Source organism: Taeniopygia guttata, chromosome 30 (assembly GCF_048771995.1).
Source record: "Taeniopygia guttata chromosome 30, bTaeGut7.mat, whole genome shotgun sequence".
NCBI classification, from domain to species: Eukaryota; Metazoa; Chordata; class Aves; order Passeriformes; family Estrildidae; genus Taeniopygia; species Taeniopygia guttata.
In genome coordinates this window covers 2,585,273-2,610,852 of record NC_133055.1, presented here as the reverse complement: position 1 = coordinate 2,610,852, position 25,580 = coordinate 2,585,273, and the positions used below count along the sequence as shown (strand labels likewise).

The following is a 25,580-nucleotide window of genomic DNA, read 5'->3' as shown; positions in this document are numbered from 1 at the left end:
ATAAAGAGAGCTGTTCCAACACCCTGGGGTAAGGAGCCTCTTCTGTATACCTTTCCCTCTCCATGCTATTTCCTCCCCCCACAGCCCCATATCTCTGAGCTAGTCGGATTCATTCGGGGGGCTGCGTGGAGGGGGGGAAAACCAATAGAAATAACAGTTGGCGCCCAACGTGTGCTGCTCTGAGCCCACGAAGAAGCTGGACCCCCTATTTCAGTGGGAGGTCGAAAGCTTTTGGGACAAGTCAACTGCCCTAGTACTCTAGCTGCCTTTAAAAGCTTTGAGTCACGGGGCACAGTCGGGGACCTCTGCCTGCGTACCACAGGAGAGCCGACTGGAGAGGGAACCCCCAGAGAGGGTTTCACAGACGAATCCCGCAGTCACAGGCTTGGTAAATTCTCCGACGCGGCACCCGGGACCGCGCCTGGCGGGGAGGGGTTACCATAAGGGACTGCGGGGGGCTGCTTGCGGGAGGGGGAGCCAGGGCCCCACTGCGAGTAAGCGGGAACCGGTGGGCTGCGCATACCCACGTTCCACGGGGAACAGGCATGGGACGAGAGGGCTGAAGCCGCCCCAGCAGCTGCGGGACGACTGCCCCTCCCCCTGTGCCCCCCCGCTTGGGTTTTCCACGGAGGGAAATTCGAATAATTCCACGGAGGGAAATTCGAATAATTCGTGCTGTGTTATTAGCTCTGGTGGAGACTAGACCAGTGAAACAATTAAAAATCATGGGTACTAACATTTCACTTGAACAGAAGAGTATACTAACACATCTTAGCAATAACTTAAACGATGTATCATTCTCTACCAAGCTCCTCCTGCGTTTTGTGTGCTGGCTAAAGACAGAAATACCAAATTTTACTTTGCAAGACCTGAATTTGCTTGCTTTTTGGAATCAAATTGGGCAGATATTAACTTTAAAAGTCGAAAATGGTGAACATAAAGTTTCTCGATTTATTCCGATATTTTTACAAGCACGGAAAAATATTTTAGAAGCAGAAAAGAGCATGCAAACGCAGATCCACAGTTCTAACACCCCCTTTTCCCCTTCCTGCCCACCTCCTCAATACCCCAGCCCTGAAAACCCCTCACCCACCCCTTATTCCCCTCTGACACCTTGTTTTTCGGAGAGATACAGCCCGGAGTTTATCTTAAAGAGCTCCGCGGCATCTCTGGAACACACGCGGCCAGATAATGGCGGCCGCCATTGTGCTTCTGCCGGCGCCGGCGGCTCCACCCCCCACTCCCCCTCCCACTCGCATTCCTTTGCTTCCCCCGCCCTCTGCCACCCCCTCCGCCCCCACCCCCTCCTCCCTCCCCTCCTCCGACGCCTGCTTATCTCCCATAGCAACACCCCACCCTCCTTATCAGTGCCAGCCACCGGGTTGCCCCGGGAACAGGGGCGGGGCCGGCCCCTGCACTCCTCCAAGCCCCAGCGCCGAGGACGGCAGGGCGGAGGCGGGGCACAGCAGCCCCACGGCTCAGAGCCGGGGTGGGGCCCGAGTCTGCACCGCGGAGCAGACTGCCCGAGACAGGGGGGGGGCGAGCTGCCCCTCACCGAGGTGGGGGGTGCGCGGGACGAACACAAGCCTGCCCCTATCGAGAAATCAATACCATCGGTAACTCCAGTGGTTTATTTAGGGAGAAGGAATGGTACAAGAACATACCAACCTCTCCCATACAGGGACAAAACAGAAATCTGTAAGGTTCAGAGAGAATTTGGGAGATCGAGTGAGATTTTTAAGGGTCTGATGAGGGCAACATTCAATTCAAATGAAATGGTGCCAAAAGATATAACTGATTTGTTTAAATGTTTACTAACATCCTCTGAATATGAGATATGGGAAAGTAAGTGGAAATTGGCTTTGGAAACAGTGTTGCAAGAAATACAGCGTACACCCAGTGATGCCACCGACATGGATGGCCAGCCCCTTACAATACACCATTTGTGTGGGACCGGAGACATACAATGTCCAGAAAAACAAACCAGACTGTTATCTAGATCAGTTTTAGAAAAAATCTGTACTGCTGCAGAAAAGACTCTGTATCAATTACCAGGCTCTGAGGTTGAATGCAGTTATATTAATATCAAACAGTTTCCTTCTGAGAGTTTTTTGCAGTTTGTGGATCGTTTGAGAAGCCAAGTCGAACAACAGGTGCAACACACCAGTGTGCAAACAGAGTTGATTAAAGAACTGGCCCAGAGGAATGCAAATGAGACCTGTCGTAGGATTCTTCTCAGCCTTCCTCTTGATCCAGCACCTACTCTTGGCCAGATGATCGAGGCCTGCGCTAAGAAAGCAGAGCTGCTTGATAGTCCTGTCAGTCATAGAGCACCAGCAGAATTACAGCCTGTTGCCACTGCTACATCAAACCCAAGGAAGCCACCCAGATCATCACAACAGCTGCAGCAAATCATCTGCCTGCGTTGCAAGAAACCAGGACACTTTGCCAGGAACTGTCCTCAGAACCAGAACCAGAGACAGATCAACAAACAAAAAAACTAAATGCACAGCGCGGACCTACTGCTACACGCAAAGATATAAATGTAGCAGGACCAAAATGTGACAATGCCTCTCTCTTAACAAATAAGGGGGAGGGTGGGTACCATGGTGGGGGGGGGGGAGAAAAATAAAAATGTGAAATATATTACTAACAAGGTTTGGCAGCCACTAGGCCGGCCACGTCTAGTGACTGCCAAAGGATTTCATTTCAGAAACACTGATTGGAAAGTCATTATAGTGGACCTGCCAAACAGCTCACAAGACCTGCAGGCGTACGATATGGAACTGGACAGTGAGTATTTTGTTATTGGGGACACAGCATACACACCTCCAGAGATTGAAATAGTTCCCATGACTACTAAGGGAAAAATATCCAGCCTTATGCTGTTGGCACGTTGCTTGCACCCTCCATTCTATCTAGAAAAGGGGCAAATTCTGGCACAAGCCATTCCCATCCCAGTAGAAATCACAGTAGAAGGAAAATCTCCAGAAGTCTACTGGGCGGAAGTAGTAGGAGAGGATAAACCCTCCATGGCATGCAACCTAGCACATGGGTCAGAGAACTTTCAGGTGGAAGGTGTTCTGGACACAGGTGCAGACATCACGGTGATACCCAAAATCATGTGGCCATCACACTGGGAATTGCAACCTGTGGCAGGCAAACTTCAGGGTATAGGAGGAACCACTATGGCAAAAATTTCTAAAAATGTAGTGCAAATTGAGGGACCTGACGGGAAATTGACAAGTGTTCGCCCGTTTTTGGCAGATTATAAGGCTCCTCTGTGGGGGAGAGACACCATGTCCCAGTGGGGAGTCCAATTAATGATTCCTAAGACACCCCAGGATTTTCGGGAGTAGCCACTGTAGAGCGCCATGCCCACAAGTTAAAGTGGTTGGATAACACCCCAAAGTGGGTAGCACAGTGGCCTTTGAGTAGAGAAAAACTCGAGGCGCTTGAAAAACTTGTGGAGGAGCAGGTAGCTCAAGGACACCTGCAAGAGACAGACAGCCCTTGGAATTTCCCAGTCTTTGTAATAAGGAAGCCTGGGAAGGACAAATGGAGATTGCTCCACAATCTCAGAGAGATAAACAAAATTGTGGAGGACATGGGACTTCTCCAACCAGGGATGCCGAGTCCAGCTATGCTTCCCCAGGACTGGAAATTGGCTGTGTTAGATATAAAGGACTGTTTCTTCCAAATTCCATTGCACCCTGAAGATGCCCCGAGGTTTGCATTCTCTGTTCCCACGGTCAATAGAGAAGCACCGATGAAACGCTACCACTGGAAAGTTTTGCCCCAAGGTTTAAAATCCAGCCCTTTCATATGCCAACAGTATGTAGCAGCACTGCTGTCTCCGGTACGTGCAGAGAGAAAGGATGCCATCATCCTACACTATATGGATGACGTGCTTGTGTGTGCTCCCAATGACTCTATACTCCAATATACACTTGACCTAGTGGTTAAAGTTTTAACCTCTGCTGGATTCCAATTGCAGGAAGACAAAGTTCAAAGAATGCCACCTTGGAGATACCTGGGCCTGGAAATTTCTGCAAGGACTATTGTTCCACAGAAATTGGAGATAAATTGCAACCCCAGAACACTAGCAGACCTCCACTCGCTGTGTGGGTCTTTAAATTGGGTAAGGCCCTGGCTAGGCCTCACGAATGAAGATCTGGAACCTCTTTTCAATTTATTGAAGGGGGAGAGGGAGCTGACCTCCCCCAGGGAACTGACTCCAGAGGCAAAGACAGCAATTGAAAAGGTACAGAAGGCCTTGTCAGAAAGGCAGGCACACAGGTGTGACCCAAATCTGCCTTTCCAGTTCATTGTTCTAGGAAAGCTGCCACACCTGCACGGGTTGATTTTCCAATGGATCATGGGGCAGAAGGACCCACTCTTAATCATAGAATGGGTTTTCCTATTGCTCCAAAGATCCAAAACCATCACTAGGCCACAAGAGCTGATAGCAAAGCTGATTCAGAAGGCCAGGGTGAGGTTGTGTGAATTAGCAGGGTGTGACTTTGCATGTATTCACCTTCCAGTCAGGCTTTCTGAGGAGGGAAGGAACTCTCCTGAGAGACTGACCAAAGGGATGTTTGAGCATTTGCTCCAGAGCAGTGCCAGTCTCCAGCTATCTCTGGACAGCTATAGGGGACAAATATCAGTCCATGCCCTGTCTCACAAGTTGTTCAATGAGGAATTCCACCTTATTCCTCAAGAGAAAAGGAGCTGGAGGGCACTCAGGGCTCTCACAGTGTTCACTGATGCCTCTGGGGCTTCCCACAAGTTGGTGATGACTTGGAGAAATCCACAAACTCAGCTTTGGGAAGCTGATGTTGAGCTTGTGGAGGGATCCCCCCAGGTGGCTGAACTGGCTGCAGTGGTGAGAGCTTTTGAGAGGTTTTCCGAGCCGTTCAACTTGGTGACAGACTCTGCCTATGTGGCAGGTATAGTGTCCAGGGCGGAGCAGGCTGTGCTCAGAGAAATAGAAAATGAACATCTCTTCAGGTTACTCTCAAGGCTAATTTATTTAATCTCGCGCCGAGAACATCCATTCTTTGTGATGCATGTGAGGTCACACACTGATTTGCCAGGTGAGATTGCAGAGGGAAACCGAAAAGCAGACTCCTTCGCTGCACTGGTCGAAAAGGCAAGTCTCCCTGATGTTTTCCAACAGGCAAAGCTGAGTCACGAGCATTACCACCAGAATGTACCAGGTTTGATTCGACAGTTCCAGCTAACACGGAGTCAGGCTTGAGCCATTGTGACCAACTGTCCTAATTGCCAGCTCCAGGCGGTGCCATCCTTAGGCATGGGGGTAAACCCCAGAGGCCTTGGCAGCTGTGAGGTATGGCAGACAGACATCACACACATTCAGAGTTTTGGTCGCCTTGAATGCGTTCATATAAGCGTGGACACATTCTCAGGTGCAGTGTATGCCTCTGCCCATATAGGACAAAAGGCTGCACATGTCAAACAACACCTAGTACAAGCATTTTCAGTATTGGGGGTGCCAAAAACGATCAAAACAGATAATGGCCCAGCGTGTCGCTATAGGACACGAGAAAGCACAAGCGAGCCACTTGCTACCTTGCAAGGCAAAAAAGAGAGCGTTTATTTTCTGACTCCAACTTTTATACTTCTCCAAAGGTGACAGTGGATTGGAGAGTGAATGGGCCACCTCTCTGAAGACATTGGACAAAGCACTAGTACATCAAGTCTCTCCACCCCCATGGAGGAATGCAAAACAATACGTTATTTACAGAAACTGTGTGGGAAAGTTTCCCAATAGAATGTAAATTCAGAAGGCTTAAGAAAACTCAAGAATCAGGGCGACATCTCACCCTTTTTAGTTTAAAAGAAAAGGAAAAATGAGTAAGGTTCAGTGTCTGTTCGTGGAGGAATCATCAGAGTGATCACCCACCGTCATCTTCAACTGAGTCATCACTCGATGATCCATCCATTTGATGACTTTCAGTTTGGTCACGGCTTCTATGTTGCCCGTTTGTCGGATTCTGTCTCTGCGGCTGCAGATCAGGACGAACACACCTTGAAGGTACCCAGTGTACCCCAGTATCTGTGGATACACAAGCATACCCGCGCCCCAAAGCAATAAGGTCATAGGGACCTTCCCATTGTTTAGTGACTAAATTCCGCACTCGAACTTTTGCTCGAGGCTGATGTGCCTCGTCTGCAGCTTGCAATGAGAGATGATGATTTAAAATGACAGGGTTATTTGAATTCTGCTGCACTGTAAGATGATTGATGGTGTACAATGCTTTCTCCAACCGACTGTGCGGGGTCTCACCCTGCATTCCCCGTTTTTGTTTTTGAAGAACCCGCTTCAGAGTACCATGAGCGCGTTCTACAATAGCTTGGCCGGTTGGAGAATGGGGAATACCAAACTTATGTGACACACCCCACAACTGCAGGAACTGCCGCACCTGCTGCGATGCATAAGCAGGACCATTGTCGGTTTTCACAGCAGAAGGTATGCCCAGAACGGCAAAGGCCTGCCTCCAGTGGGCAATGACATCACGAGCCTTTTCTCCAGTGTGAGCGGAAGCCCACATCGCAGAGGAGAACGTGTCCACCGTGACATGCACATACTTGAGCCGGCCAAACTCGGCAATCTGGGTGACATCAGTCTGCCAAAGCTCCAAGGCCCTAAGGCCTCTAGGGTTTACCCCTGCTGGTAAAGGCGGAGCAAGTGCATGGCAGTCGTCACAGGACTCAACAATGCTACGAGCCTCTGTTGGCGTTAGCTGAAACTGCTTCTGCAGAGTATGTGCATTCTGATGGAAAAACCCATGTGATGCCTTGGCCTGTGCGAGTGTATCAGGCTGGGGTGCTACCCACGCCGGATTAGCCAACTTGTCAGCCCTCGCGTTACCTTCTGCTACAAACCCTGGTAAATTGGTGTGACTTCTCACATGCAGAACGTAAAACGGATGAACCCGGGCCTGAATAGCACACCACAAGGTCTTCAGTAAATGAAACAAGGCAGGGTTACTGACCTCCTTCAAAACTGAGTGACCCAACCGCTGTGCGATATCAGCCACATAGGCAGAATCCGTGACCAAATTGAAAGGTTCCTGGGAAAATCTCTCAAATGCCATAACAGCGGCCCTCAACTCAACCACTTGGGCCGACCCATCCTGATGACCTTTCAGAACCTTCCACTCAGATCCGTCCTTCCAAGTAACAATGGCCTTTCCTGTTTTCCCCGAGCCGTCAGTAAAGACGGTGGGTCCTTGCACAGGTTCCTGACTATTTCTGGGCCGCAAAGAGATCTGCATAGATTTTGCCACCTGCAGTAGCTTGTGGCTGGGCAAATGATAAGTGATCTGCCCTGAAAAATTTTCTAGAGCACATTGCAGGGACACACAGTGTGCAAAGCTCCAGTCAAAGTCCTCCCGGGATATCGGGAGTATGATCTTTGCAGGATCCGCACCCATCAATTGCAAACACCGTTGCCGGCATTTCATTATCAACCCAGCAATCAACTCAGCCAATGTCGTTGCCGTCTTCTGCGGCTGATGGGGCAGGAAAACCCATTCCAAGATGTGCAAGGGATCGGACCATTTGTCACTCCATTGACCAATGATACCTGTGGGATGCGAATCTGGAGTGGTAACGAACACAGCGACATCAACGGAAAGATCAATGCGATAAACCTGACGGGCAGAAACAGCCTGCTGAACCTCCTCCAGCACCTGATGTGCCTCAGGGGTCAATGTGCGAGGTGATTTTAAATCAGAGTCTCCTTTCAACAGATCATACACAGGAGACAGTTGTGCATCGGTTAGTCCCAAGTATGGACGTAACCAGGTGATGACACCCATCAGTTTTTGAACATCATTCAGTGTCTTGACCGAGTGTGCAAATTGCACCTCCTGGTGTTGGATTGTCCGTTCCAGAATTTTGACCCCCAAATACTTCCAAGGAGGTTGCTGTTGAACCTTTTCTGGAGCCACCTGCAGCCCATGAGCATGCAAAGCATCGAGCAACCGAGGCTGAATCCTCAGCAGCTCATCCTGAGTGGACGCAGCCACCAAGATGTCGTCCATATAATGATACAGACGTGCATCAGGAAACTGCTTGCGAACTCCAGACAAGGCACGGGCCACATACCATTGGCATATGACCGGGGAATTGCGCATCCCCTGTGGCAGAACTTTCCATTGATATCGCTGTGCAGGCTCATCATTGTCAATTGCTGGCACTGTGAAGGCAAATTTCGGTCTGTCATCGGGATGCAAAGGAATTGTAAAGAAACAATCCTTCAAATCCACGATGAAGATCGGCCAGCCTGCAGGAAGCATGGTAGGCGATGGCATGCCCGCCTGCAATGTTCCCATGCCTTCCATGACCGCATTGACCTTCCGGAGGTCCTGTAACAACCTCCATTTCCCAGACTTCTTTTTGATGCAGAAAACAGGGGTGTTCCAGGGACTGTTAGAAGGCTCCAGACGACCCTGGTCCAGCTGCTCCTGCACCAATTTCCGAAGGGCGATCAGTTTATCTTGAGGGAGGGGCCACTGGTTTTCCCAAACAGGTGTATCCACCAGCCACCGTATAGGAGGCGTAGGACACTCTGCGCCCTTCGCTGCAGTGGCCCCCATCAAAAACCCGTCCCAATGCGCACCCCCCACGCAGATAGAACATCCCTCCCCCAGAGGTTAGCAGGAGAAGAAGTAACATAAGGCCTAATCCAGGCGTCTGTCCCTCTGGGTTTGTGACCAGCACAGGCCGTTGGCTCACATAACACCGTGCTGTTCCCCCCAGGCCCGCAACAGACGTCTCCGCTGGATCCAGGGGCCAGTCCGGAGGCCAGGCGGCAAGGGAGAGAACCGTGACATCAGCGCCGCTGTCAAGGAGCCCGCGCAGGCGGATCTCTGACGGTGTTGCATCAGGGATGGAGAGGGTACACAGCATCTCGGGACGGTCTTTGGTCAGGACAGCAGTCCAGTGAACTTGAGGCGGCCCAGTGGATCCAAAACCGCCATCACCTCGCAACCGGTCAGTCGTCCTGCGAACAGAAGACTTAAAAGGCACAAGTTGAGCAAGCCGTGTCCCTTTTGGGATTGTAACAGGGGGTGTGGGTGTGGAAACCATTGCACAAATCTGCCCTGTGAAGTCTGCATCAATGAGACCCAGGTGCACAATGACGCCCTGAAGGGTGGCACTAGACCTCCCCATGAGGAAGGCGCTCATGCCTTCACCCAAGGGACCAAAGGCGTCCAGGGGAACCTTGTGCACCTTGCAAGAGTCTAACACGACTGTTGCTGCTGTGCAGACATCCACACCTGCTGACCCGCGGGTGCTGGCGACAAGCTGGCCGAGCAGACCTCCATGGGCTCTGGGGTCTGGAGAGGAACTTGTGTCTGAGCGCGCCCCCCCTTCGCGCTCCGCTTCCCGTTTCCCGGGCCCGGGAGTGCTTGGCCATTAACATGAACCGTCGCCTTGCAAACCTCTGCAGGATGGCCTGGCCTTCCACACCGGCCACAAACATACGAGGGAAATTTTCCTTTCTGTGCTTTCTTCCCCCGTTTGGTGCTCGCCTGAGCAGCACCCCGGGGCTGCTGCCAGCCCTGCGGTGCTGCCCAGACCGGCTGCGCAGCAGCAGCCCAAGCATCCGCCTTCTGAACCGAGGGGCCTAGGTCTGCACAGGCCGCTGCCATCTGTGAAAGTGTAGCCCCTTCAGGAAGAGCCTGTATGATTCTCTTGCATTCTGCGTTGCAGTGGATCCTAGCAAATCTCGCAAGGACCATTCGCCTTAGCTCAGGTTCTACCACCTGCCGCTCCACCGAGGCAGTCAACCTCGATGCAAAGTGCATGAATGACTCATCGTCCCTTTGAACAACAGTCAGAAAGGGTTCCATTGGGGCAGCCATTTCTAAGGTCTGGATCACAGCTGCTAAGCCTAACGTCCTGCACTGCTCAAGCACGAGAGGATTGTATCCCGCCTGCCCCTGAGGATCAACATAATTACCTGTGCCCATCAACATGTCGGCGGTAGCTACACGTCTGGGATCCTGCTGCCCCCGCGTAGCATTCTTCCGTACTGCACTGGCCACTAAAGCGGCCCACTTGTCCTCAAACACGTCAAATTGCACAGGGTCAAAAAGAGCCTGAGCCACAGAACGAATATCGAAAGGCGTCAGCAGGTTAGCAACAAGTAATCGGATCGTCTGCATAACCTCAGCAGACCCAACACCATACTGTGCAACGGTGTCTTGGATTTCCTTCAACACCTTAAATGAAAAAGGCTCATGAGTGTTATGAGTAACACCCCTAAGCACAGGGAAAGCCTGAGGACCCCCTGGTAAGGCTGCATTATCCACTGTATCGTGTCCCGTAGCCTCCGGGACACTGGCAGCCCCTGGGCTGCGAGGCGGTGCAACATCACCGGACACCACGCCCCCCGCAGCATCAGCAGAGCCAGAGGAGCCTTCCCCTTGATCCGGCAGGCTCCGCGAGGGGCCGAAGTCGCACATCTCCTCAGCCTTATCCAGGACCTCCTGCCAAAACCGCCCGTGGTCCTTCGGACGCACGGTCACCTGGCAGGCAGGGAGGGTCCACAAGGTCGACTGGGAGGATCCGCGGCCCGGGGAGTCACCGGTCTCCCGCCGGCCGCGTCAGCAGTCGCGCTAAAGGTGAACACCCCAGCGCCCCGCTGTGCCGCAGTCCCGGCCCCCGCGGCAGGCGGGGAAGGCGGAACCGAACCAGCCGGTGCCCCAGCGGTGCTGTCTGCAGTATCAGCAGAGGGCACCGCGGCGGGCGCAGGCGGAGGCGCAGACCGCAACCCCAGCGCAGCGCTCCCATCCCCCGGGACGGGGGAAGGACGGGGCGAAGAGGGAGACGCGGCGCGCGGAGACACGTCACCGCGGGACGACACAAGGGAGTCTGGCACGCCCCCAAGAAGCGTCAGACCCGCGCCGCGCAGCCTCCCGGTGGGCACCGCCCCCATCAGGCGGGACGGGGCGGGCTGCCCGCCTGCCGGGGCGGGGTCTGATGGAACAGTGACCAAGGCCCCGCCTTTGGCGGCCCCCACCGCCTGCGCATGCCCGGCAGGCCGCGCAGGCTCAGGGATCGGAGCGGGTTCCTCCTCAGAAGATGAACCCGAGACCGGACCGGGCGAATGCGCCTGTGTCTTCTCCAGGGGAAATGTAACACCACAGTTCGGGCAATTCACCGTCACCGAGTCAGACGCAATCCGAGGCGGGGGCTGATCCACGGGCCCCCGTTCACCCCCGAGCGCCGGGAAGGCACAAAGAGAAAGTGCTTTCCCGCCCAGCCCACTACGCCTGCGACGCGGGGCAGGGCGAGGCGGCCGAACCGGCTCCACTGACCGGATGCCTGAAGCCAGTGGCCTGGGAGCCCGAACCACACCAGAGGAGAAGCCACCTTCCGGCTCACTCCCCCCGGGGCTAGGGGAGTCAGGGCAACTGTACAGAGACTCGGCTTCCCCAGCATCCGCATCCAAGACAGATAGGTCCCCCAGAGAAGCCCGAGAACTGCCAACCTCAGACCCCTGCCAAATGGCATCCAACCTCTTAAACAGCATCATCAGCGGCCCAACATCTTCAAAACGATTATCAAGCAGGGCATCCAGGAGGCGATCTCCCACGGGAGACCAATTCTCCCAGGAAAGGGCCTCAGCAAGATTGGGAAAGAATCCCTGCTCCCTTGCCCATAAAAACAGCCTCTCAAAATCATCCCAATAAAAAGGAACGCGTTTCCGCTTCAGCACCTCCCTCCAAACGTCCAAAGCCACAGACTCCTCCCTAATGCCCTCAAAGCTCTCCATTACCAAAAAAAAAAAACCAGCAACAGGCAACGCTCACCAACAGTTCCCAGCCTAAGCTGCAATACACTTTGGCGGTCACCAGATGTCGCTATAGGACACGAGAAAGCACAAGCGAGCCACTTGCTACCTTGCAAGGCAAAAAAGAGAGCGTTTATTTTCTGACTCCAACTTTTATACTTCTCCAAAGGTGACAGTGGATTGGAGAGTGAATGGGCCACCTCTCTGAAGACATTGGACAAAGCACTAGTACATCAAGTCTCTCCACCCCCATGGAGGAATGCAAAACAATACGTTATTTACAGAAACTGTGTGGGAAAGTTTCCCGATAGAATGTAAACTCAGAAGGCTTAAGAAAACTCAAGAATCAGGGCGACACCAGCGTATGTATCCAAGGAGTTCCTGGAATTTGTCCAGCAGTGGGGAGTGGAACATAAGACTGGCATTGCCCACTCCCCCACAGGTCAAGCTGTAGTCGAGCGTGCACACCAGACGCTCAAGCAGGTATTGAAAAAACAAAACAGCTCAGCTCCGTGGATGTCTCCATGAGAGAAGCTCTGTAAAGCTATGTTTACTATCAATTTTCTGAATTGTTCATTTGAAAATATGAGTCCACCGGTTGTACGTCACTTTAACAGTGGCAAGCAGTTTAAATTGTCTCAGCATCCACCGGTCTTGATTAGGGATCCAGAAACTTGGGAAACCAAGGGTCCCTATGAACTTGTGACCTGGGGTCGTGGCTATGCGTGTGTAGCTACTCCCTTAGGCCCTTGGTGGATTCCCCAGAAGTGGGTGAAACCTTTTGTCCCCAAGAATCCAGGTCAAACAGAAGGGGACAAGAAGCAAGTATCTGATGCTTCAAAGAGAAGACGCCGCCGGATGGGAGAAGAAAGTTCCTAGGCATGAATTCCTTCCGGCAGAAACAGAAGCTTTAACATGTTCTTAAAATGTTTGTTCTTCCCTTTTAGAGAAAACCTACCTTCCACTCAACCCGGTGATGAACCCCATGCAAGTTGTCATCCAGCAAATGCTGAAGAGAATGTTCAAGGGAGGGGGATTCACGGGGTGGTGGACATCTGTAGTTAGATCAATTTTGTTAGTCTTTGTTATTCTGTTCTTGTAACCCTAGCGTTCGGGATCCTGCGTCACTTGATTTTCAAAGCTATCAAGGGCCTCATACCTTCTACCTCAGAGGTCAACCACATAGAGTTGGCTAACCTGAGGAGGCCTAACCACGCCACCAACATGGGGTGGTTTCCTAGGGTGACTGTTATGGTGTTTGTATCTCCAATCGTGTGTTCTGTTTACGTTTGATATTATGTTCTGTGCTTTCAGAACTGACTCTGAAAGTGAAGGTTTGTTTTGCCGTGTTATCATCTGGTTCACCTCCTCCCATGGTCTGCTGTCTAAAAAAGGCTAGGGCTGGCTGGCTGGCTTTTGCTTTGCTTGCTTTGCTTGCTTGCTTGCTTGCTTGGCTTGCTTGCTTTGCCTGCTTTCTTGCTTTGCTTCCTAGTTAGGTTAAGCAGTCCAATTCTTTCCATGGACTGTTGCTTTTTCCTTTCCTCTTTCTGAATATCATCCAACCTGCTCTGGACTGGGATCTGGGAAACACCAAGGAACACCAGGAGCCTGCATTTGGTGATCTGCAGCAGCCATCCCCAGCGTCCAGACCCGGGCGACCACTCCCAGGAAAGACCTTCTGGATTCATCTCTTCAGAGGGGTGAAAGAGTTTTGTTGTCATCTAGTGTTGTTAATTGTTTTGGTGCTGGGGAGTGCTTTGCTTGTTGAATAAACAGGTTCTTTTCCACTTCTCTCTCAGAGGAAATCTTTCCCTGAACCAGGTGGGTGGAGAGGGGCCGTGGGGGTTTATTTCCTGGGTTTTCCCCAAATTTGCCCTAAACTAGGACAAATATTTTGGCGCCCAACTCGGGGCTCGAGAGAGTGGAAAAAACCCTGTTGTAATCATATTTTTGTTCCAATTATTTTGTGTGGGTATGGAGCAGTTACTGGTTATGTTGTTTGAATTAATATTGTCTCTTGGGGTGAAGGCCTGCATGTGTCTCTGGTCCCTAGGGGTTTTTCAGATCTTAATCCCCCTGTGGTCCCTAGGTTTATTTTTTTATCCAGGAATAGCTCCGGTATTGTCCCTAATACGTAGGTTTTGCAGTAGAAGGGCACTGACCAGAATATCCATTGTGCTGTGCTTGGGTGTAATAGCTTCCAGAGGGTTTATAAAGGTGCTGAGGTCTGTTCCTGGAATGTATGGTTCATGGTTATGGTTGTACAGCCAGTTTGTTAGAGGGGAAGCAGGGGATGAGGCTTTTCAGCCTTTGCTTTCCTTCTTCTCCTCTGAATTTGTTACCTCCCTATTAGAGAATGTTCAATTTCCCCTGACTGTTAAGGAGACCATCTTCCTGCTGTTTAATCTAGTAAGCTTTCTCTATACAGTCTGCAGTCTCTCTAGAATGAGGGCTGAGATTTCTAGAGGGGCTGATGAGACCTCTGACCCAGGAGTAGACCCAGGTGTGAGATATCCTGAGTGGTGTGGGAAATGGGAGGATATGGGCCAAATCTTAAAGGAATTTTCTGACCCTATAGCCTGGGACTTTCCAAGTGAAAAAATTCAGAATCCGGCTGAGGTGGCAAAGTACCTGAAAGAGAAGTGCCATGATAACTCTAAGGAGAAAAAAATCATTGCAGTGAGCTGGGCCCTGGCATATGCTTATCGCACCCTGCTAGATACTGTAGGGCAGCAGACAGAGGAAGGGGGGCAGGGAGATAAATCAGCAGCTATCCCAGTCACTCAGGCTGCAGCCAACACCCCCGGCTCAAAGCCAGCAGCTAAACCAGACAGTGAGCCTAGGCTAGCAGCTAAACCAAACTCAGCAGCCAAGCCTCAACCAATGGCTGTTGCTACTAGCACAAGAAGTGGGAAGCGCACAGAAAAGACCAATCGACCAGTGGATGATGACGATGATGATGATAATGCAGGAGAGGGACCCTCAATGCCTGCTGACATAAAATCAGAAGTCAAAGCAACTGGTACAAGATCAGAGGCCAATACTGAGTCCTTTTCCCTAAAGGACCTTTGTGGCCTAAGGAAGGATTACACCCGACGACCTGATGAGTCTGTAATTAGTTGGTTGGTCCGTCTTTGGGATGCTGCAGGCGAGGCTACAATTCTGGATGGTACTGAGGCAAGACATTTGGGATCCCTGTCACATGATCCTGTCATTGATCAAGGAATGATGAGGGGGGCTAACCCTCACAGCCTCTGGGCACGGGTTCTGGAAAGTGTAGCACAAAGATACCTGTGTGCAGATGATCTTTATATGCAGCAAACCCAGTGGAAGACTATAGAACAAGGGATCCAACGTCTGAGAGAAATGGCAGTGGCAGAGATTGTCTTCTCAGATGAAATAACAACTAGGAATCCAGACTTGGTACCATGTACATCTGTGATGTGGCGAAAACTTGTACGGCTTGGACCACATGACTACGCTTCTGCCTTAGCAATAATGAAGCAAGATGAGAGGGATGAGACCGTGCTCGAAATGGCAAGGAAACTCCGAGCATATGCAGATGCTGTACATGGCCCAACCCATGCCAGAATTGCAGCAGTGGAAACGCGTCTGCAGAAATTAGAAGATAAGATAGAGGAGAATCATAAGAGACTCAGGGAGGAGATAAAGGAGGACCTTCTCCAAATCTCAGCAGTACAGATCAGAGGTTCTGGTATCCAACACAGATGTTCCTCAGATGGTGAGAGAAGGTACACCCCACGAACTGAGCTGTGGTTCTTCCTGCGTGATTGCGGAGAAAACATGAGGAAATGGGACGGAAAACCTACTGGTGCTCTGGCACAACGGGTGCATGAATTGAAGGAAGGTAAGACTCAGAGAGGAAGTGCCACCAAAAGGAGAGCAGCTCCAGTTGCCCGTAGCCAAACTGCCAGGCATGATGATGATGATGACATGTCTGATCCCCTTGAAGGAACCTCTAGGACATACGCCCAAGGCAAGAAGGATAACCAGGCTTAGAGGGGCCCTGCCTCTAGCCAGGTAGAGGCAAGGGAAAACCGTGTTTTCTGGACTGTGTGGATTCGCTGGCCTGACACATCGGAACCACAAAGATATAAGGCTTTGGTCGATACTGGTGCACGATGCACGTTAATTCCATCGAGACACGTAGGGGCAGAATCTGTCTCTATCACCGGTGTGACAGGTGGATCACAGGACTTTACCGTGGTGGAAGCTGATGTAAGTCTGACAGGAAATGAGTGGAAGAAACACCCTATTGTGACTGGCCCAGAGGCCCCATGTATTTTGGGCATAGATTACCTTCGAAGGGGGTATTTTAAAGACCCAAAGGGACTCAGGTGGGCATTTGGGATAGCAGCTGTAGCGACAGAGGGCATCCAGCAACTGAACACCTTGCCTGGACTGTCTGAGAATCCAACTACAGTAGGACTTTTGAAGGGAGAAGAACAAAAGGTACCAGTTGCCACTTCAACAGTGCATCGTTGACAGTACAGAACAACTCGAGATGCTGTGGTTCCCATCCATAAGATGATCCGAGAGCTGGAGAGCCAAGGGGTGGTCAGCAAAACCCACTCACCCTTCAACAGCCCCATTTGGCCTGTGCGTAAATCTGAAGGAGAATGGAGATTGACTGTGGACTACCGTGCATTGAATGAAGTGACTCCACCACTGAGCGCTGCTGTGCCGGACATGCTGGAACTCCAGTACGAGCTGGAGTCCAAGGCAGCGAAGTGGTACGCCACTATTGATATTGCCAATGCATTTTTCTCCATTCCTCTGGCAGCAGAATGCAGGCCTCAGTTTGCCTTTACATGGAGGGGAGTGCAGTATACCTGGAACCGACTGCCCCAGGGGTGGAAGCACAGTCCTACCATCTGCCATGGACTGATCCAGACTGCACTAGAAAAGGGTGAGGCTCCAGAACATCTACAATATATTGATGATATCATTGTGTGGGGGAACACAGCAGCAGAAGTGTTTGAGAAAGGAGAGAAAATCATCCGAATCCTCCTGGAAGCTGGTTTCGCCATCAAGAAGAGTAAAGTGAAGGGACCTGCTCGAGAGATCCAGTTCTTGGGAGTGAAGTGACAAGATGGACGGCGTCAGATTCCTACAGATGTCATCAACAAGATCACAGCCATGTCCCCACCAACCAACAAGAAAGAGACACAAGCTTTCTTAGGCGCCATTGGTTTTTGGAGAATGCACATTCCTGAGTACAGTCAGATCGTGAGTCCCCTCTACCTGGTCACCCGCAAGAAGAATGATTTCTGCTGGGGCCCTGAGCAGCAGCAAGCTTTTGCCCAGATAAAGCAGGAAATTGCTCATGCAGTAGCCCTTGGCCCAGTCAGGACAGGACCAGATGTGAAGAACGTGCTCTACTCTGCAGCCGGGAACCATGGTCTGTCCTGGAGCCTTTGGCAGAAGGTGCCTGATGAGACTCGGGGCCGACCACTGGGATTTTGGAGTCGGAGCTACAGAGGGTCTGAAGCTAACTACACCCCAACAGAGAAGGAAATCTTGGCCGCCTACGAGGGAGTCCAGGCCGCCTCAGAGGTGATTGGCACAGAAGCACAACTCCTCCTGGCACCCCGACTACCGGTGCTGGGGTGGATGTTCAGAGGAAAGGTTCCCTCCACCCACCATGCCACCAGTGCTACATGGAGCAAGTGGATTGCTCTCATCACGCAGCGTGCCCATATTGGTAAGCTGAATCGCCCTGGGATTTTGGAAGTAATTACAAATTGGCCCGAAGGTGAAAGTTTTAGTGTCGCAGATGAAGAAGAAGAACCAGTGACACGGGCTGAAGAAGCTCCACCATACAACCAACTGCCAGCAGAGGAAACACGCTATGCTCTCTTCACTGACGGTTCCTGTCGCATCGTAGGGATGAATCGGAAGTGGAAAGCAGCTGTATGGAGTCCCACACGACGGGTTGCAGAGGCCACTGAAGGAGAAGGTGGATCAAGCCAGTTTGCTGAACTCAAAGCCGTTCAACTGGCCCTAGACATTGCAGAAAGGGAGAAGTGGCCAAAGCTCTACCTCTACACTGATGCATAGTGTCGTGGTTTGACACGGAAAAAGAATTTTTCCGAAAGGAAGAAGTCAATTTGGACATTGACCAATTGAAGGTGGACACCCCTCTGAGAACACAGAGGGGTTAAAAGCAGAATTCCCAGGAGAACTCGCTCTTTTTTGGGTTCCGGTCAGCGGTCAGTGCAGGACTCTCCCCTGCCCGGCCATGAGCTGGGTGGGGGAGGGGAGAAGCCATGTAGCCTTCAGAGGTAGGCCCAAGGGTGGAGGGGCTGGAACCCGGGTTGGCCCCCTGCAGATGGAAGGGTGGACAAAATCTGGGATGTCTCCATTCCCCCCAGAGTCTCTCTCTCTCTCCCAAGAGAGAAAAAGAGACAGCGGTGGTTTTATCAGCAGTTCACCGCGGGGAAGGAGAAGAGCGGGGGGGGCGCAAGGTGCCCAGCCCGGCTGTGGGAGCTGGAGCCTGGGCAGCGAGCCATCTCTGGGAGTTGGGACTTTTAACCCTTCCTGAGAAATGAAGGCTTTGTGAAATTTTTCTCCTCCTTGGTTTGAAAAAAGAGGAAGAGAGACAGTCTGGGACCTGGGATGTTAGAAGGAGAAATTCTAGGTGGGAGGAGATGATGGAGTGGCTGTTTGGCTAGACTTTTTCTTGGTAGCCACAGATTGAACTGATCTTCTCCTCCAAGAGAGACTGTATTTTAGGAGGATGCTGGTGAGCCAAGAGACCTGCTTCAGCTGGGAAAAGACAGAAGTGGAGCGAACAGTGAAAAGTTAAGGAGGTTTGTGGTGGTGCCCCCTGTCTTCAGAGAGGAAGAAGAGAAGAAGAGCTCTGTTCGTGGATCCTCGGCCCCAGGGGAAAATGGGGGGGACTGTTGGTCCTAAAAATAAAAAACTGAACTGTTGTTTTTTCCCCTCTTGGCAGGGCATCCTTGAAAGGAAAAAAAAATCCTAAAAGCAGTCTGTCCATCCATGCATTGGTGGTGAGAGCACCGTGCATGGAAAGGAGAGGGTCACCACTGGCAAACTTTTTTCTCCGGGCGGTGCCATGTAGTGACATGGAAGCACAAGGTGTGGCAGCTGTGTTTCTTGGGGGGTCTGTGGCACAAGAGAGACTCCTCTCTCCCTGCAGATGGACTGGGTGTTGATTATCTGGAGAGTGGAAACCTGATTGAGGTCCAGATTGTCTCTCACTGTAGACTGTTGGAGTTGGGTAGTGGGAGGAGGAATGCTTTAGAAGGTTTTCATTTTGAATTGTGTGTGTTTCTTTCTTCTTCCCCCCCCCCCCCCTTTTAGTAGCATAGTGGTAGTATTAAGCTTGGGCCTGCTTTGCTCTGCTCTCGATCGCATTTCACAACATTCAGTTGAGAGATTGCATTTTCATGGGGGCACTGGCATTGTGCCAGTGTCAAACCATGACACATGGATGGTAGCCAATGCTCTGTGGGGGTGGCTAGAGAGGTGGAAAGAAGCTAACTGGCAGCGTAGAGGAAAACCAATTTGGGCTGCTGAAGAGTGGAAAGATATCGCTATCCGGGTAGAGAAGCTACCTGTGAAGGTTCGCCATGTAGATGCCCATGTCCCCAGAAGCAGAGCTATTGAAGAGCAGCAAAACAACCAGCAGGTAGATCAGGCTGCAAAGATAGGGGTGTCAAAGATAGACCTCAATTGGGAACACAAGGGAGAGTTGTTCCTAGCACGATGGGCCCATGATGCCTCAGGCCATCAGGGTAGAGATGCCACTTATAAGTGGGCACGAGACCGAGGGGTGGATCTAACCATGGACAGTATTTCTCAGGTGATCCACGACTGTGAGACATGCGCTACCATCAAACAGGCCAAGCGGGTGAAGCCCCTGTGGTATGGTGGGCGGTGGTCCAAGTACAGCTATGGGGAGGCCTGGCAGATTGACTACATCACACTGCCCCAGACACACCAAGGCAAGCGCTACGTGCTCACAATGGTAGAAGCCACCACTGGATGGTTGGAAACCTACCCTGTGTCTCATGCTACAGCCCGTAACACCATCCTGGGCCTTGAAAAGCAGGTCCTTTGGAGGCATGGTACCCCTGAGAGGATTGAGTCAGACAATGGGACTCATTTCAAGAACAGCCTTATCAACACCTGGGCTAGGGAACATGGCATTGAGTGGGTGTACCACATCCCCTACCATGCACCAGCTGCAGGCAAAGTGGAGAGGTACAATGGACTGTTAAAAACCACCTTGAAAGCATTGGGTGGGGGATCTTTCAAGAACTGGGAGCAGAATCTGGCAAAAGCCACCTGGTTAGTTAACACCTGAGGCTCTACCAGTCGATTGGGCCCTGCCCAATCTCAGCTTTTGCATATCGTAGATGGAGACAAAGTCCCAGTGGCACATGTCAGAGGTTTGTTAGGGAAATCAGTGTGGATCAGTTCTGGCTCGAGTACAGACAAACCCATTTGTGGGATTGTCTTTGCACAGGGACCAGGTTGTACATGGTGGATAATGCAGAAAGATGGAAGAACACGATGTGTACCTCAGGGAGATCTGATTGTTGGGTGAGAACTATGTGTAAATATCACTGTTTTCTGAATATTACTGCCATTGTCTGTGTATAGCTGTATATTGGATGTATAATATATGTGTTTGTAGGGTTTGAATATATATATTAGTTTTAGTAGTAAGCTGACAATATGGGGATAAGGGGTGGAATGTCCTAGGTTGACTGTATGATGCCTTTATCCCCAATCGTCTGCTCTGTTTATATTGAATAATAAGTTCTACACCTTTAAGACTTGTTCCAGGAGTGAAGGGGGTGGGGGGGGAAGAAGCGCGGAGTTTGTTTTCAAGAACTGCACTCCCTCCTCCACATTCTTCCTCCTGGACTGTGTCATCTGCAGATGGACAGACAGCGAGAGAGCTCTCCTTTGCTTTTTTTCTAGTTAGTTTTAGCTAGCTGAGGCAAAGAAGTTCCCTGGACTGTGTTTTTTCCCTTTCTCTGGACCTGCTCTGGACTGAACCCCCAGAAGAGCAGCAGCAGCAGCACCTGTGGCCCAGCGGGCCGGGCCTGGGCCGTGGCATTTCCAGCGCTGGAGGGACTGATCAGAGACTGAGTGAGCCCAGCTGCAACCCAGGGGATTTTTCTGAGTTTATCTCTCTCTTGGAGTGGCGGGAAGTTTTATTGTTTAATATTAAGTTTGCTTGTTTAATAAACAGGTTTTTTCCACTTTCCTCCAAAGAGGTATCCTTCCCGAACTGGTTGGGGGGAGGGGCCAATTGAATCTGCTTTCCTAAAGGAAAAAGAACCTTTTAGGGTTCTTTCCCCAAATTTGCCCTGAACCAGGACAGTTATCCACCACGGAGAGACGAGGACATCCGAGTTTAGACCAAAGCAAATTTTATTGAGTGTAGCAGGTGTTTATACAGGGATTTACTTCTATGGTGCTTATATAGGGCTCTGTTTTTGGTAACAATTTCCCATTGGTAACACATTCTTTGTGACATACAGTAACCTGGGAACATTTATCTTATCACAAAGTCTCACACCATGTTGCTTGGTCACTCCTTGCCCAGGGAGACTTAAACTGTGTCGGTGTCTCCCACAGTTTCGGCTCAGTCAGGCCTCAGATATTGGGCCCCTTTATCAGCTCCATTGCTTTACTCTCTGTTTTATTCCCCATACGGGGGCACCAGGGCTCTGCCCAACGGGGGTCACTGGGGATCATCCACCCCGGACCCTCCCATGGGGGATGGAGCTGGAGCAGCGCACCAAGCTCTTCCCTCACTCTCTTCCCTCACTCCAAGTTCTTCCCTCACTCCAAGCTCTTCCCTCACTCTCTTCCCTCACTCCAAGCTCTTTCCTCACTTCGGGCACTCACAGGGCTTCTCTTAGTGGTGGCTCCGTTGGTGTCGGGTCAAGGCTGAGCTCTGTGAGAAGCTCTTCCCACACTTCCCACACTCGTAGGGCCTCTCCCCGGTGTGGATGCGATGGTGCACGGTGAGGTGGGAGTTTAGCTTGAAGCCCTTCCCGCAGTCGGGGCAGCGGAAGGGCCTCTCCTCAGTGTGAATCCGCTCATGTAGGAGGAGATGGGAGCTGGTCTGAAACCTCTTCCCACACTGGGGACACTCGTAGGGCCTCTCCCCAGTGTGGATGCGCTGGTGTTTTCTCAGGGCTGAGCTCCATCCAAAGCTCTTCCCACATTCCAAACATTCGTAAGGCCCTTCCCCGGTGTGGATCACCTGGTGCTCAATCAGGCCAGACCTCTGTCTGAAACCCTTCCCACACTCCCCACACTCATAGGGCCTCTCCCCGGTGTGGATGCGCCGGTGCACGGTGAGGTGGGAGTTGTGCTTGAAGCCCTCCCCGCAGTCGGGGCAGCGGAAGGGCCTCTCCTCCGTGTGACTCCGCTCATGTTGGAGGAGATTGGAGCTGGTCCGAAACCTCTTCCCACACTCCCCACACTCGTAGGGCCTCTCCCCAGTGTGGATCCTCTGGTGCTGGATCAGATGGGATCTCCAGCTGAAACCCTTCCCACATTCCAAGCACTTGTGGGGCTTCTCCCTGCCATGAGACTTCTCCACCAGCTCCGAGCTCCGGCTGGATCTCCGCCCGCCTTCCTGGCTCAGGGGGGCTCTTTCCTCCCCGCAGCTCCCTGGGCTGGGTTTGCAGCTCCTCCTCCTGCAGCATCTCCGGGGCTTTTCCTCCTCCTCCATCCAGACACGCCCAGGGAATGAAAAATCCTGGTTTGGGGAAAAAAACAAGAGGAGAGCACCTTGGACTCGAGGTTCCTCCTTGCCCAAGTTCATCTCAGGAAGTCATTGGGAATCTTATGTCTGTAAGCACCTCCAAAACACCAAGATTCAGCGTAAAAATCCTACAAACTTCAAGATACAGATCAAAAACTCCCCAAACATCACAAGTCAGCAAAAACCTCCTCCAAAACATAAAGATTCAGCTGCCACGTAAAACCAAAGCACCAACATTTAGCCCAAGAAAGCTCAGAAACACCAAGATTCACCCTGGGAAAATGCTGGATCCCCCTCCACAGTCACCTACTGCATGTGGGGGGAGAAACGCTCCTGGGGCTGGAGGGAGGCTGCAGATACAGGGAGGGGTGGAACCTTCTGCTGCTTCCTCTTTCTGCTCCTCCTCATCCTCCTCTGGTATCTCTCCTCTTCCTCACACTCCTCTTCCTCCTGCTATTCCTCCTTCTCCTGCACAATCCCACCTTCTCCTGCCACCTACATTGTTTGACCATTCTGTTCCTCAAGCCTGCTTCTCCTTCCCTTCTCCTCCTGCCCCCAGGCCCAGCACCCACTGCCGGCTCCCTCTCCCCCCCAGACCCACAGTATCCCAGCCGAGGGGCAGGGATGGAGCTGGGGCAGGTCGGGCTGGGGCAGCGCTGGGCTCTCGGCCGCTCCCGCCCACACTCGGTCCCCACTGCAGCCACTCCCGCCAGGACAGCGCGGGGGGGCCCGGCCTTGGCGCTGCCCCACTCCCACCTCCCCAAATTCCCCTCGCGGGGGCGATGGGGCCGAGGGGGGGGCGCAGGTGGGGTCCAGGTGGGGAACGCGGGGAGCTGCGAGTCTGCCTGGCAACTGGTGAGTCATCAGCGCCGCGGGCTCTGATTGGCTGAGCTCTGCCTGAGGGCTGCGCCTGCAGCAAAGAGGGGACACCCTGCTCCAGGGGGGATGTCCCACAAACGGGGGACCCCCATGAAAGGAACAAGAGCAAAGTGTCTTTACAAACAGATGCTCTGAATCTGCTCGGAGATAGGGTCAAGCAACTTTCATGTAAGTAAGTGACAGGAGAAGCCTTGGTTTCAGAAAATGTTATTAATTGATGACACAGACTGCTGCTCAGCCAAGGTCCTGCTCAATTCATGAACTTCCAGAAGAACAACAAAGACTTAACAGAGCCATTAATATCATTTGCTATATAAAAGCAGGGAGCATATTAAGGGAGTATGTAGTAGCTGGACTGGGAAGTCTGTAGCTCTCAAGTACTTCAGCCAATGGGGAAAGCAGAGGGAGATGTGGCCAGGAGAATTAGGATGAAAAGGAGGCTGTGTCCTCCAACAATTGGGAGAGCCCATGGGGAATGTCCCATGGCCTCTCCCATTTTTAGAAATTAAATCAATTTCACTGGACTCCTCTGTCTGCTTTGTGGGCAGAATTCTCTGGTGATGTCAATTTTTCCGCACACCCTGGGGCAGGGAGTGCAGCTGAAGGTGCCTCACCCACTTTGGGTGATCGGCTCCCTTGGATGGCGGTGGCACCGGGGATTGATTGGGGACCCGGGAGTGACCAGGAGACAGATGAGTGACACATCAGGGGGGTCTGTGAAGAGTCAGCAGGGAGAGAGCACTGAAAATCTCATCAGTGAGTGCCCTGGGATCTTCGGGGAGTGAACATGGCAGGGCACCCTGGAGGGGAGAAAAGGGAAAGCCAGGGAGGGGTCCTGGCCAAAGGGATGATGATCCCAAAATGTCTCTGAAGGGTCCCTTGGGAGAATGCTGAGGTAGTTTGCACATTCCCCCAGAGGTAATTAAGGACATGGACACCCAGGGGGGCAATAAGGGAAGGGGAGAAGGGATTTGGACAACAGGGGATGGATGGTGTTGGTGTGCTGGGAAGGGATCAGGTGAAGGGGAGTGTGCAGCAATATGGTTTAGGCAAGAAGCAGCAGGAGGAATCTATGTGGAAGAAAAAGGATGATGGCAAAGAGGAGGAAGAGAAAAATACTCAGGATTGGGATGTTTTTCAGCAGGGTCTTATCCTGACAATTTGCCAGCTGATACTTTGAATTCCCAGTTTCCAGGAGAGGAAAAGCAGGAGGTCAGGATGTCAGGGGTTTCTCGGTGGTGGGCAGCGGCAGCAGCGGGCGCAGAGGTGTGGGACCGGGAGCAGGGCTGGGGGCCTGTGGGGAGCTGCGGGGCCGGGCCGGGGCTGTGGGGCAGCCGGGGCTCAGCGCCGGGCGCTGCCTGAGCCCACCAGCCCCGGGCAGGGCCGGCAGTGGCCCCCGGCCCCCAGGAGGCTGCGGGACGCCCCGGCCGCTGCCCGGCCCCGGGGAGCTGCCGGCCCTGCCCGCCGGGGGGGCCGCCTTTGGACACTGCGGCAGGACAGGCACCGGCTCTGCCACACGGGCTGTGCAGGGGACCCTGAGCACAAGGAGCAAAACAAAGCAACATCTGGGAAATGCAGAGTGCACATGGAAGGATCAGAATTTTCTGTGAAGGATTCGGTTTGGGTCCCTGCAGAAAGGAAAGATTTTGCAGAAAGCTCAGCAGCTCTCAGAGGATGAGCACCCACAGGCAGTGACCGGGGCTGCAGGAGTGGCACAAGAAGGCCCTGCAGCACTTGGGCACAAAGGCACAGCAGCTGAAGGCAAGGAGGGATGAGCAAAAGGCCAAGCTGAAGGCAAAGGCCATGGCAGAGTTCCCACAGCCCCTGAGGGACCAACCCCAGGGCCCAAGGGGGCCCCAGCAACCAGGGGACGGCGTCAGCCACAAGCACCTGGCAGAGGCATTGCCCTCCTGGCCAGGGCAGAGCCCACCCAAACAGCCCCTGGGAAGGAGTCGGGGCTCCAGCTGCAGCCCACAAGGACACTGCAAGCACAGACAGCAGCACCCTCAGGAGGAGCGAGTCCACCCCTGCATGGACATGGATTGTCAGGGCTCTCTGAGCTCCCATCCCACCGGGGACCCACCACAC

At 52.4% G+C, this 25,580-nt stretch overlaps 2 protein-coding genes across 2 annotated transcripts in view; one reads left to right on the top strand and one right to left on the bottom strand.

Annotated features, from left to right (window-relative positions):
- Nucleotides 1-25,580, top strand: part of LOC140680256 (uncharacterized) — a 1,118,524-nt gene that overhangs the window by 618,203 nt on the left and 474,741 nt on the right. The gene's annotated exons all lie outside the window — the stretch shown is intronic.
- Nucleotides 1-25,580, bottom strand: part of LOC105760196 (uncharacterized) — a 448,806-nt gene that overhangs the window by 69,316 nt on the left and 353,910 nt on the right. Inside the window, exon 16 of the mRNA XM_072919757.1 lies at nucleotides 21,973-22,380. Coding sequence (XP_072775858.1) covers nucleotides 21,973-22,380 — 408 coding nt within the window. The remainder of the gene's footprint in view (nucleotides 1-21,972; nucleotides 22,381-25,580) is intronic.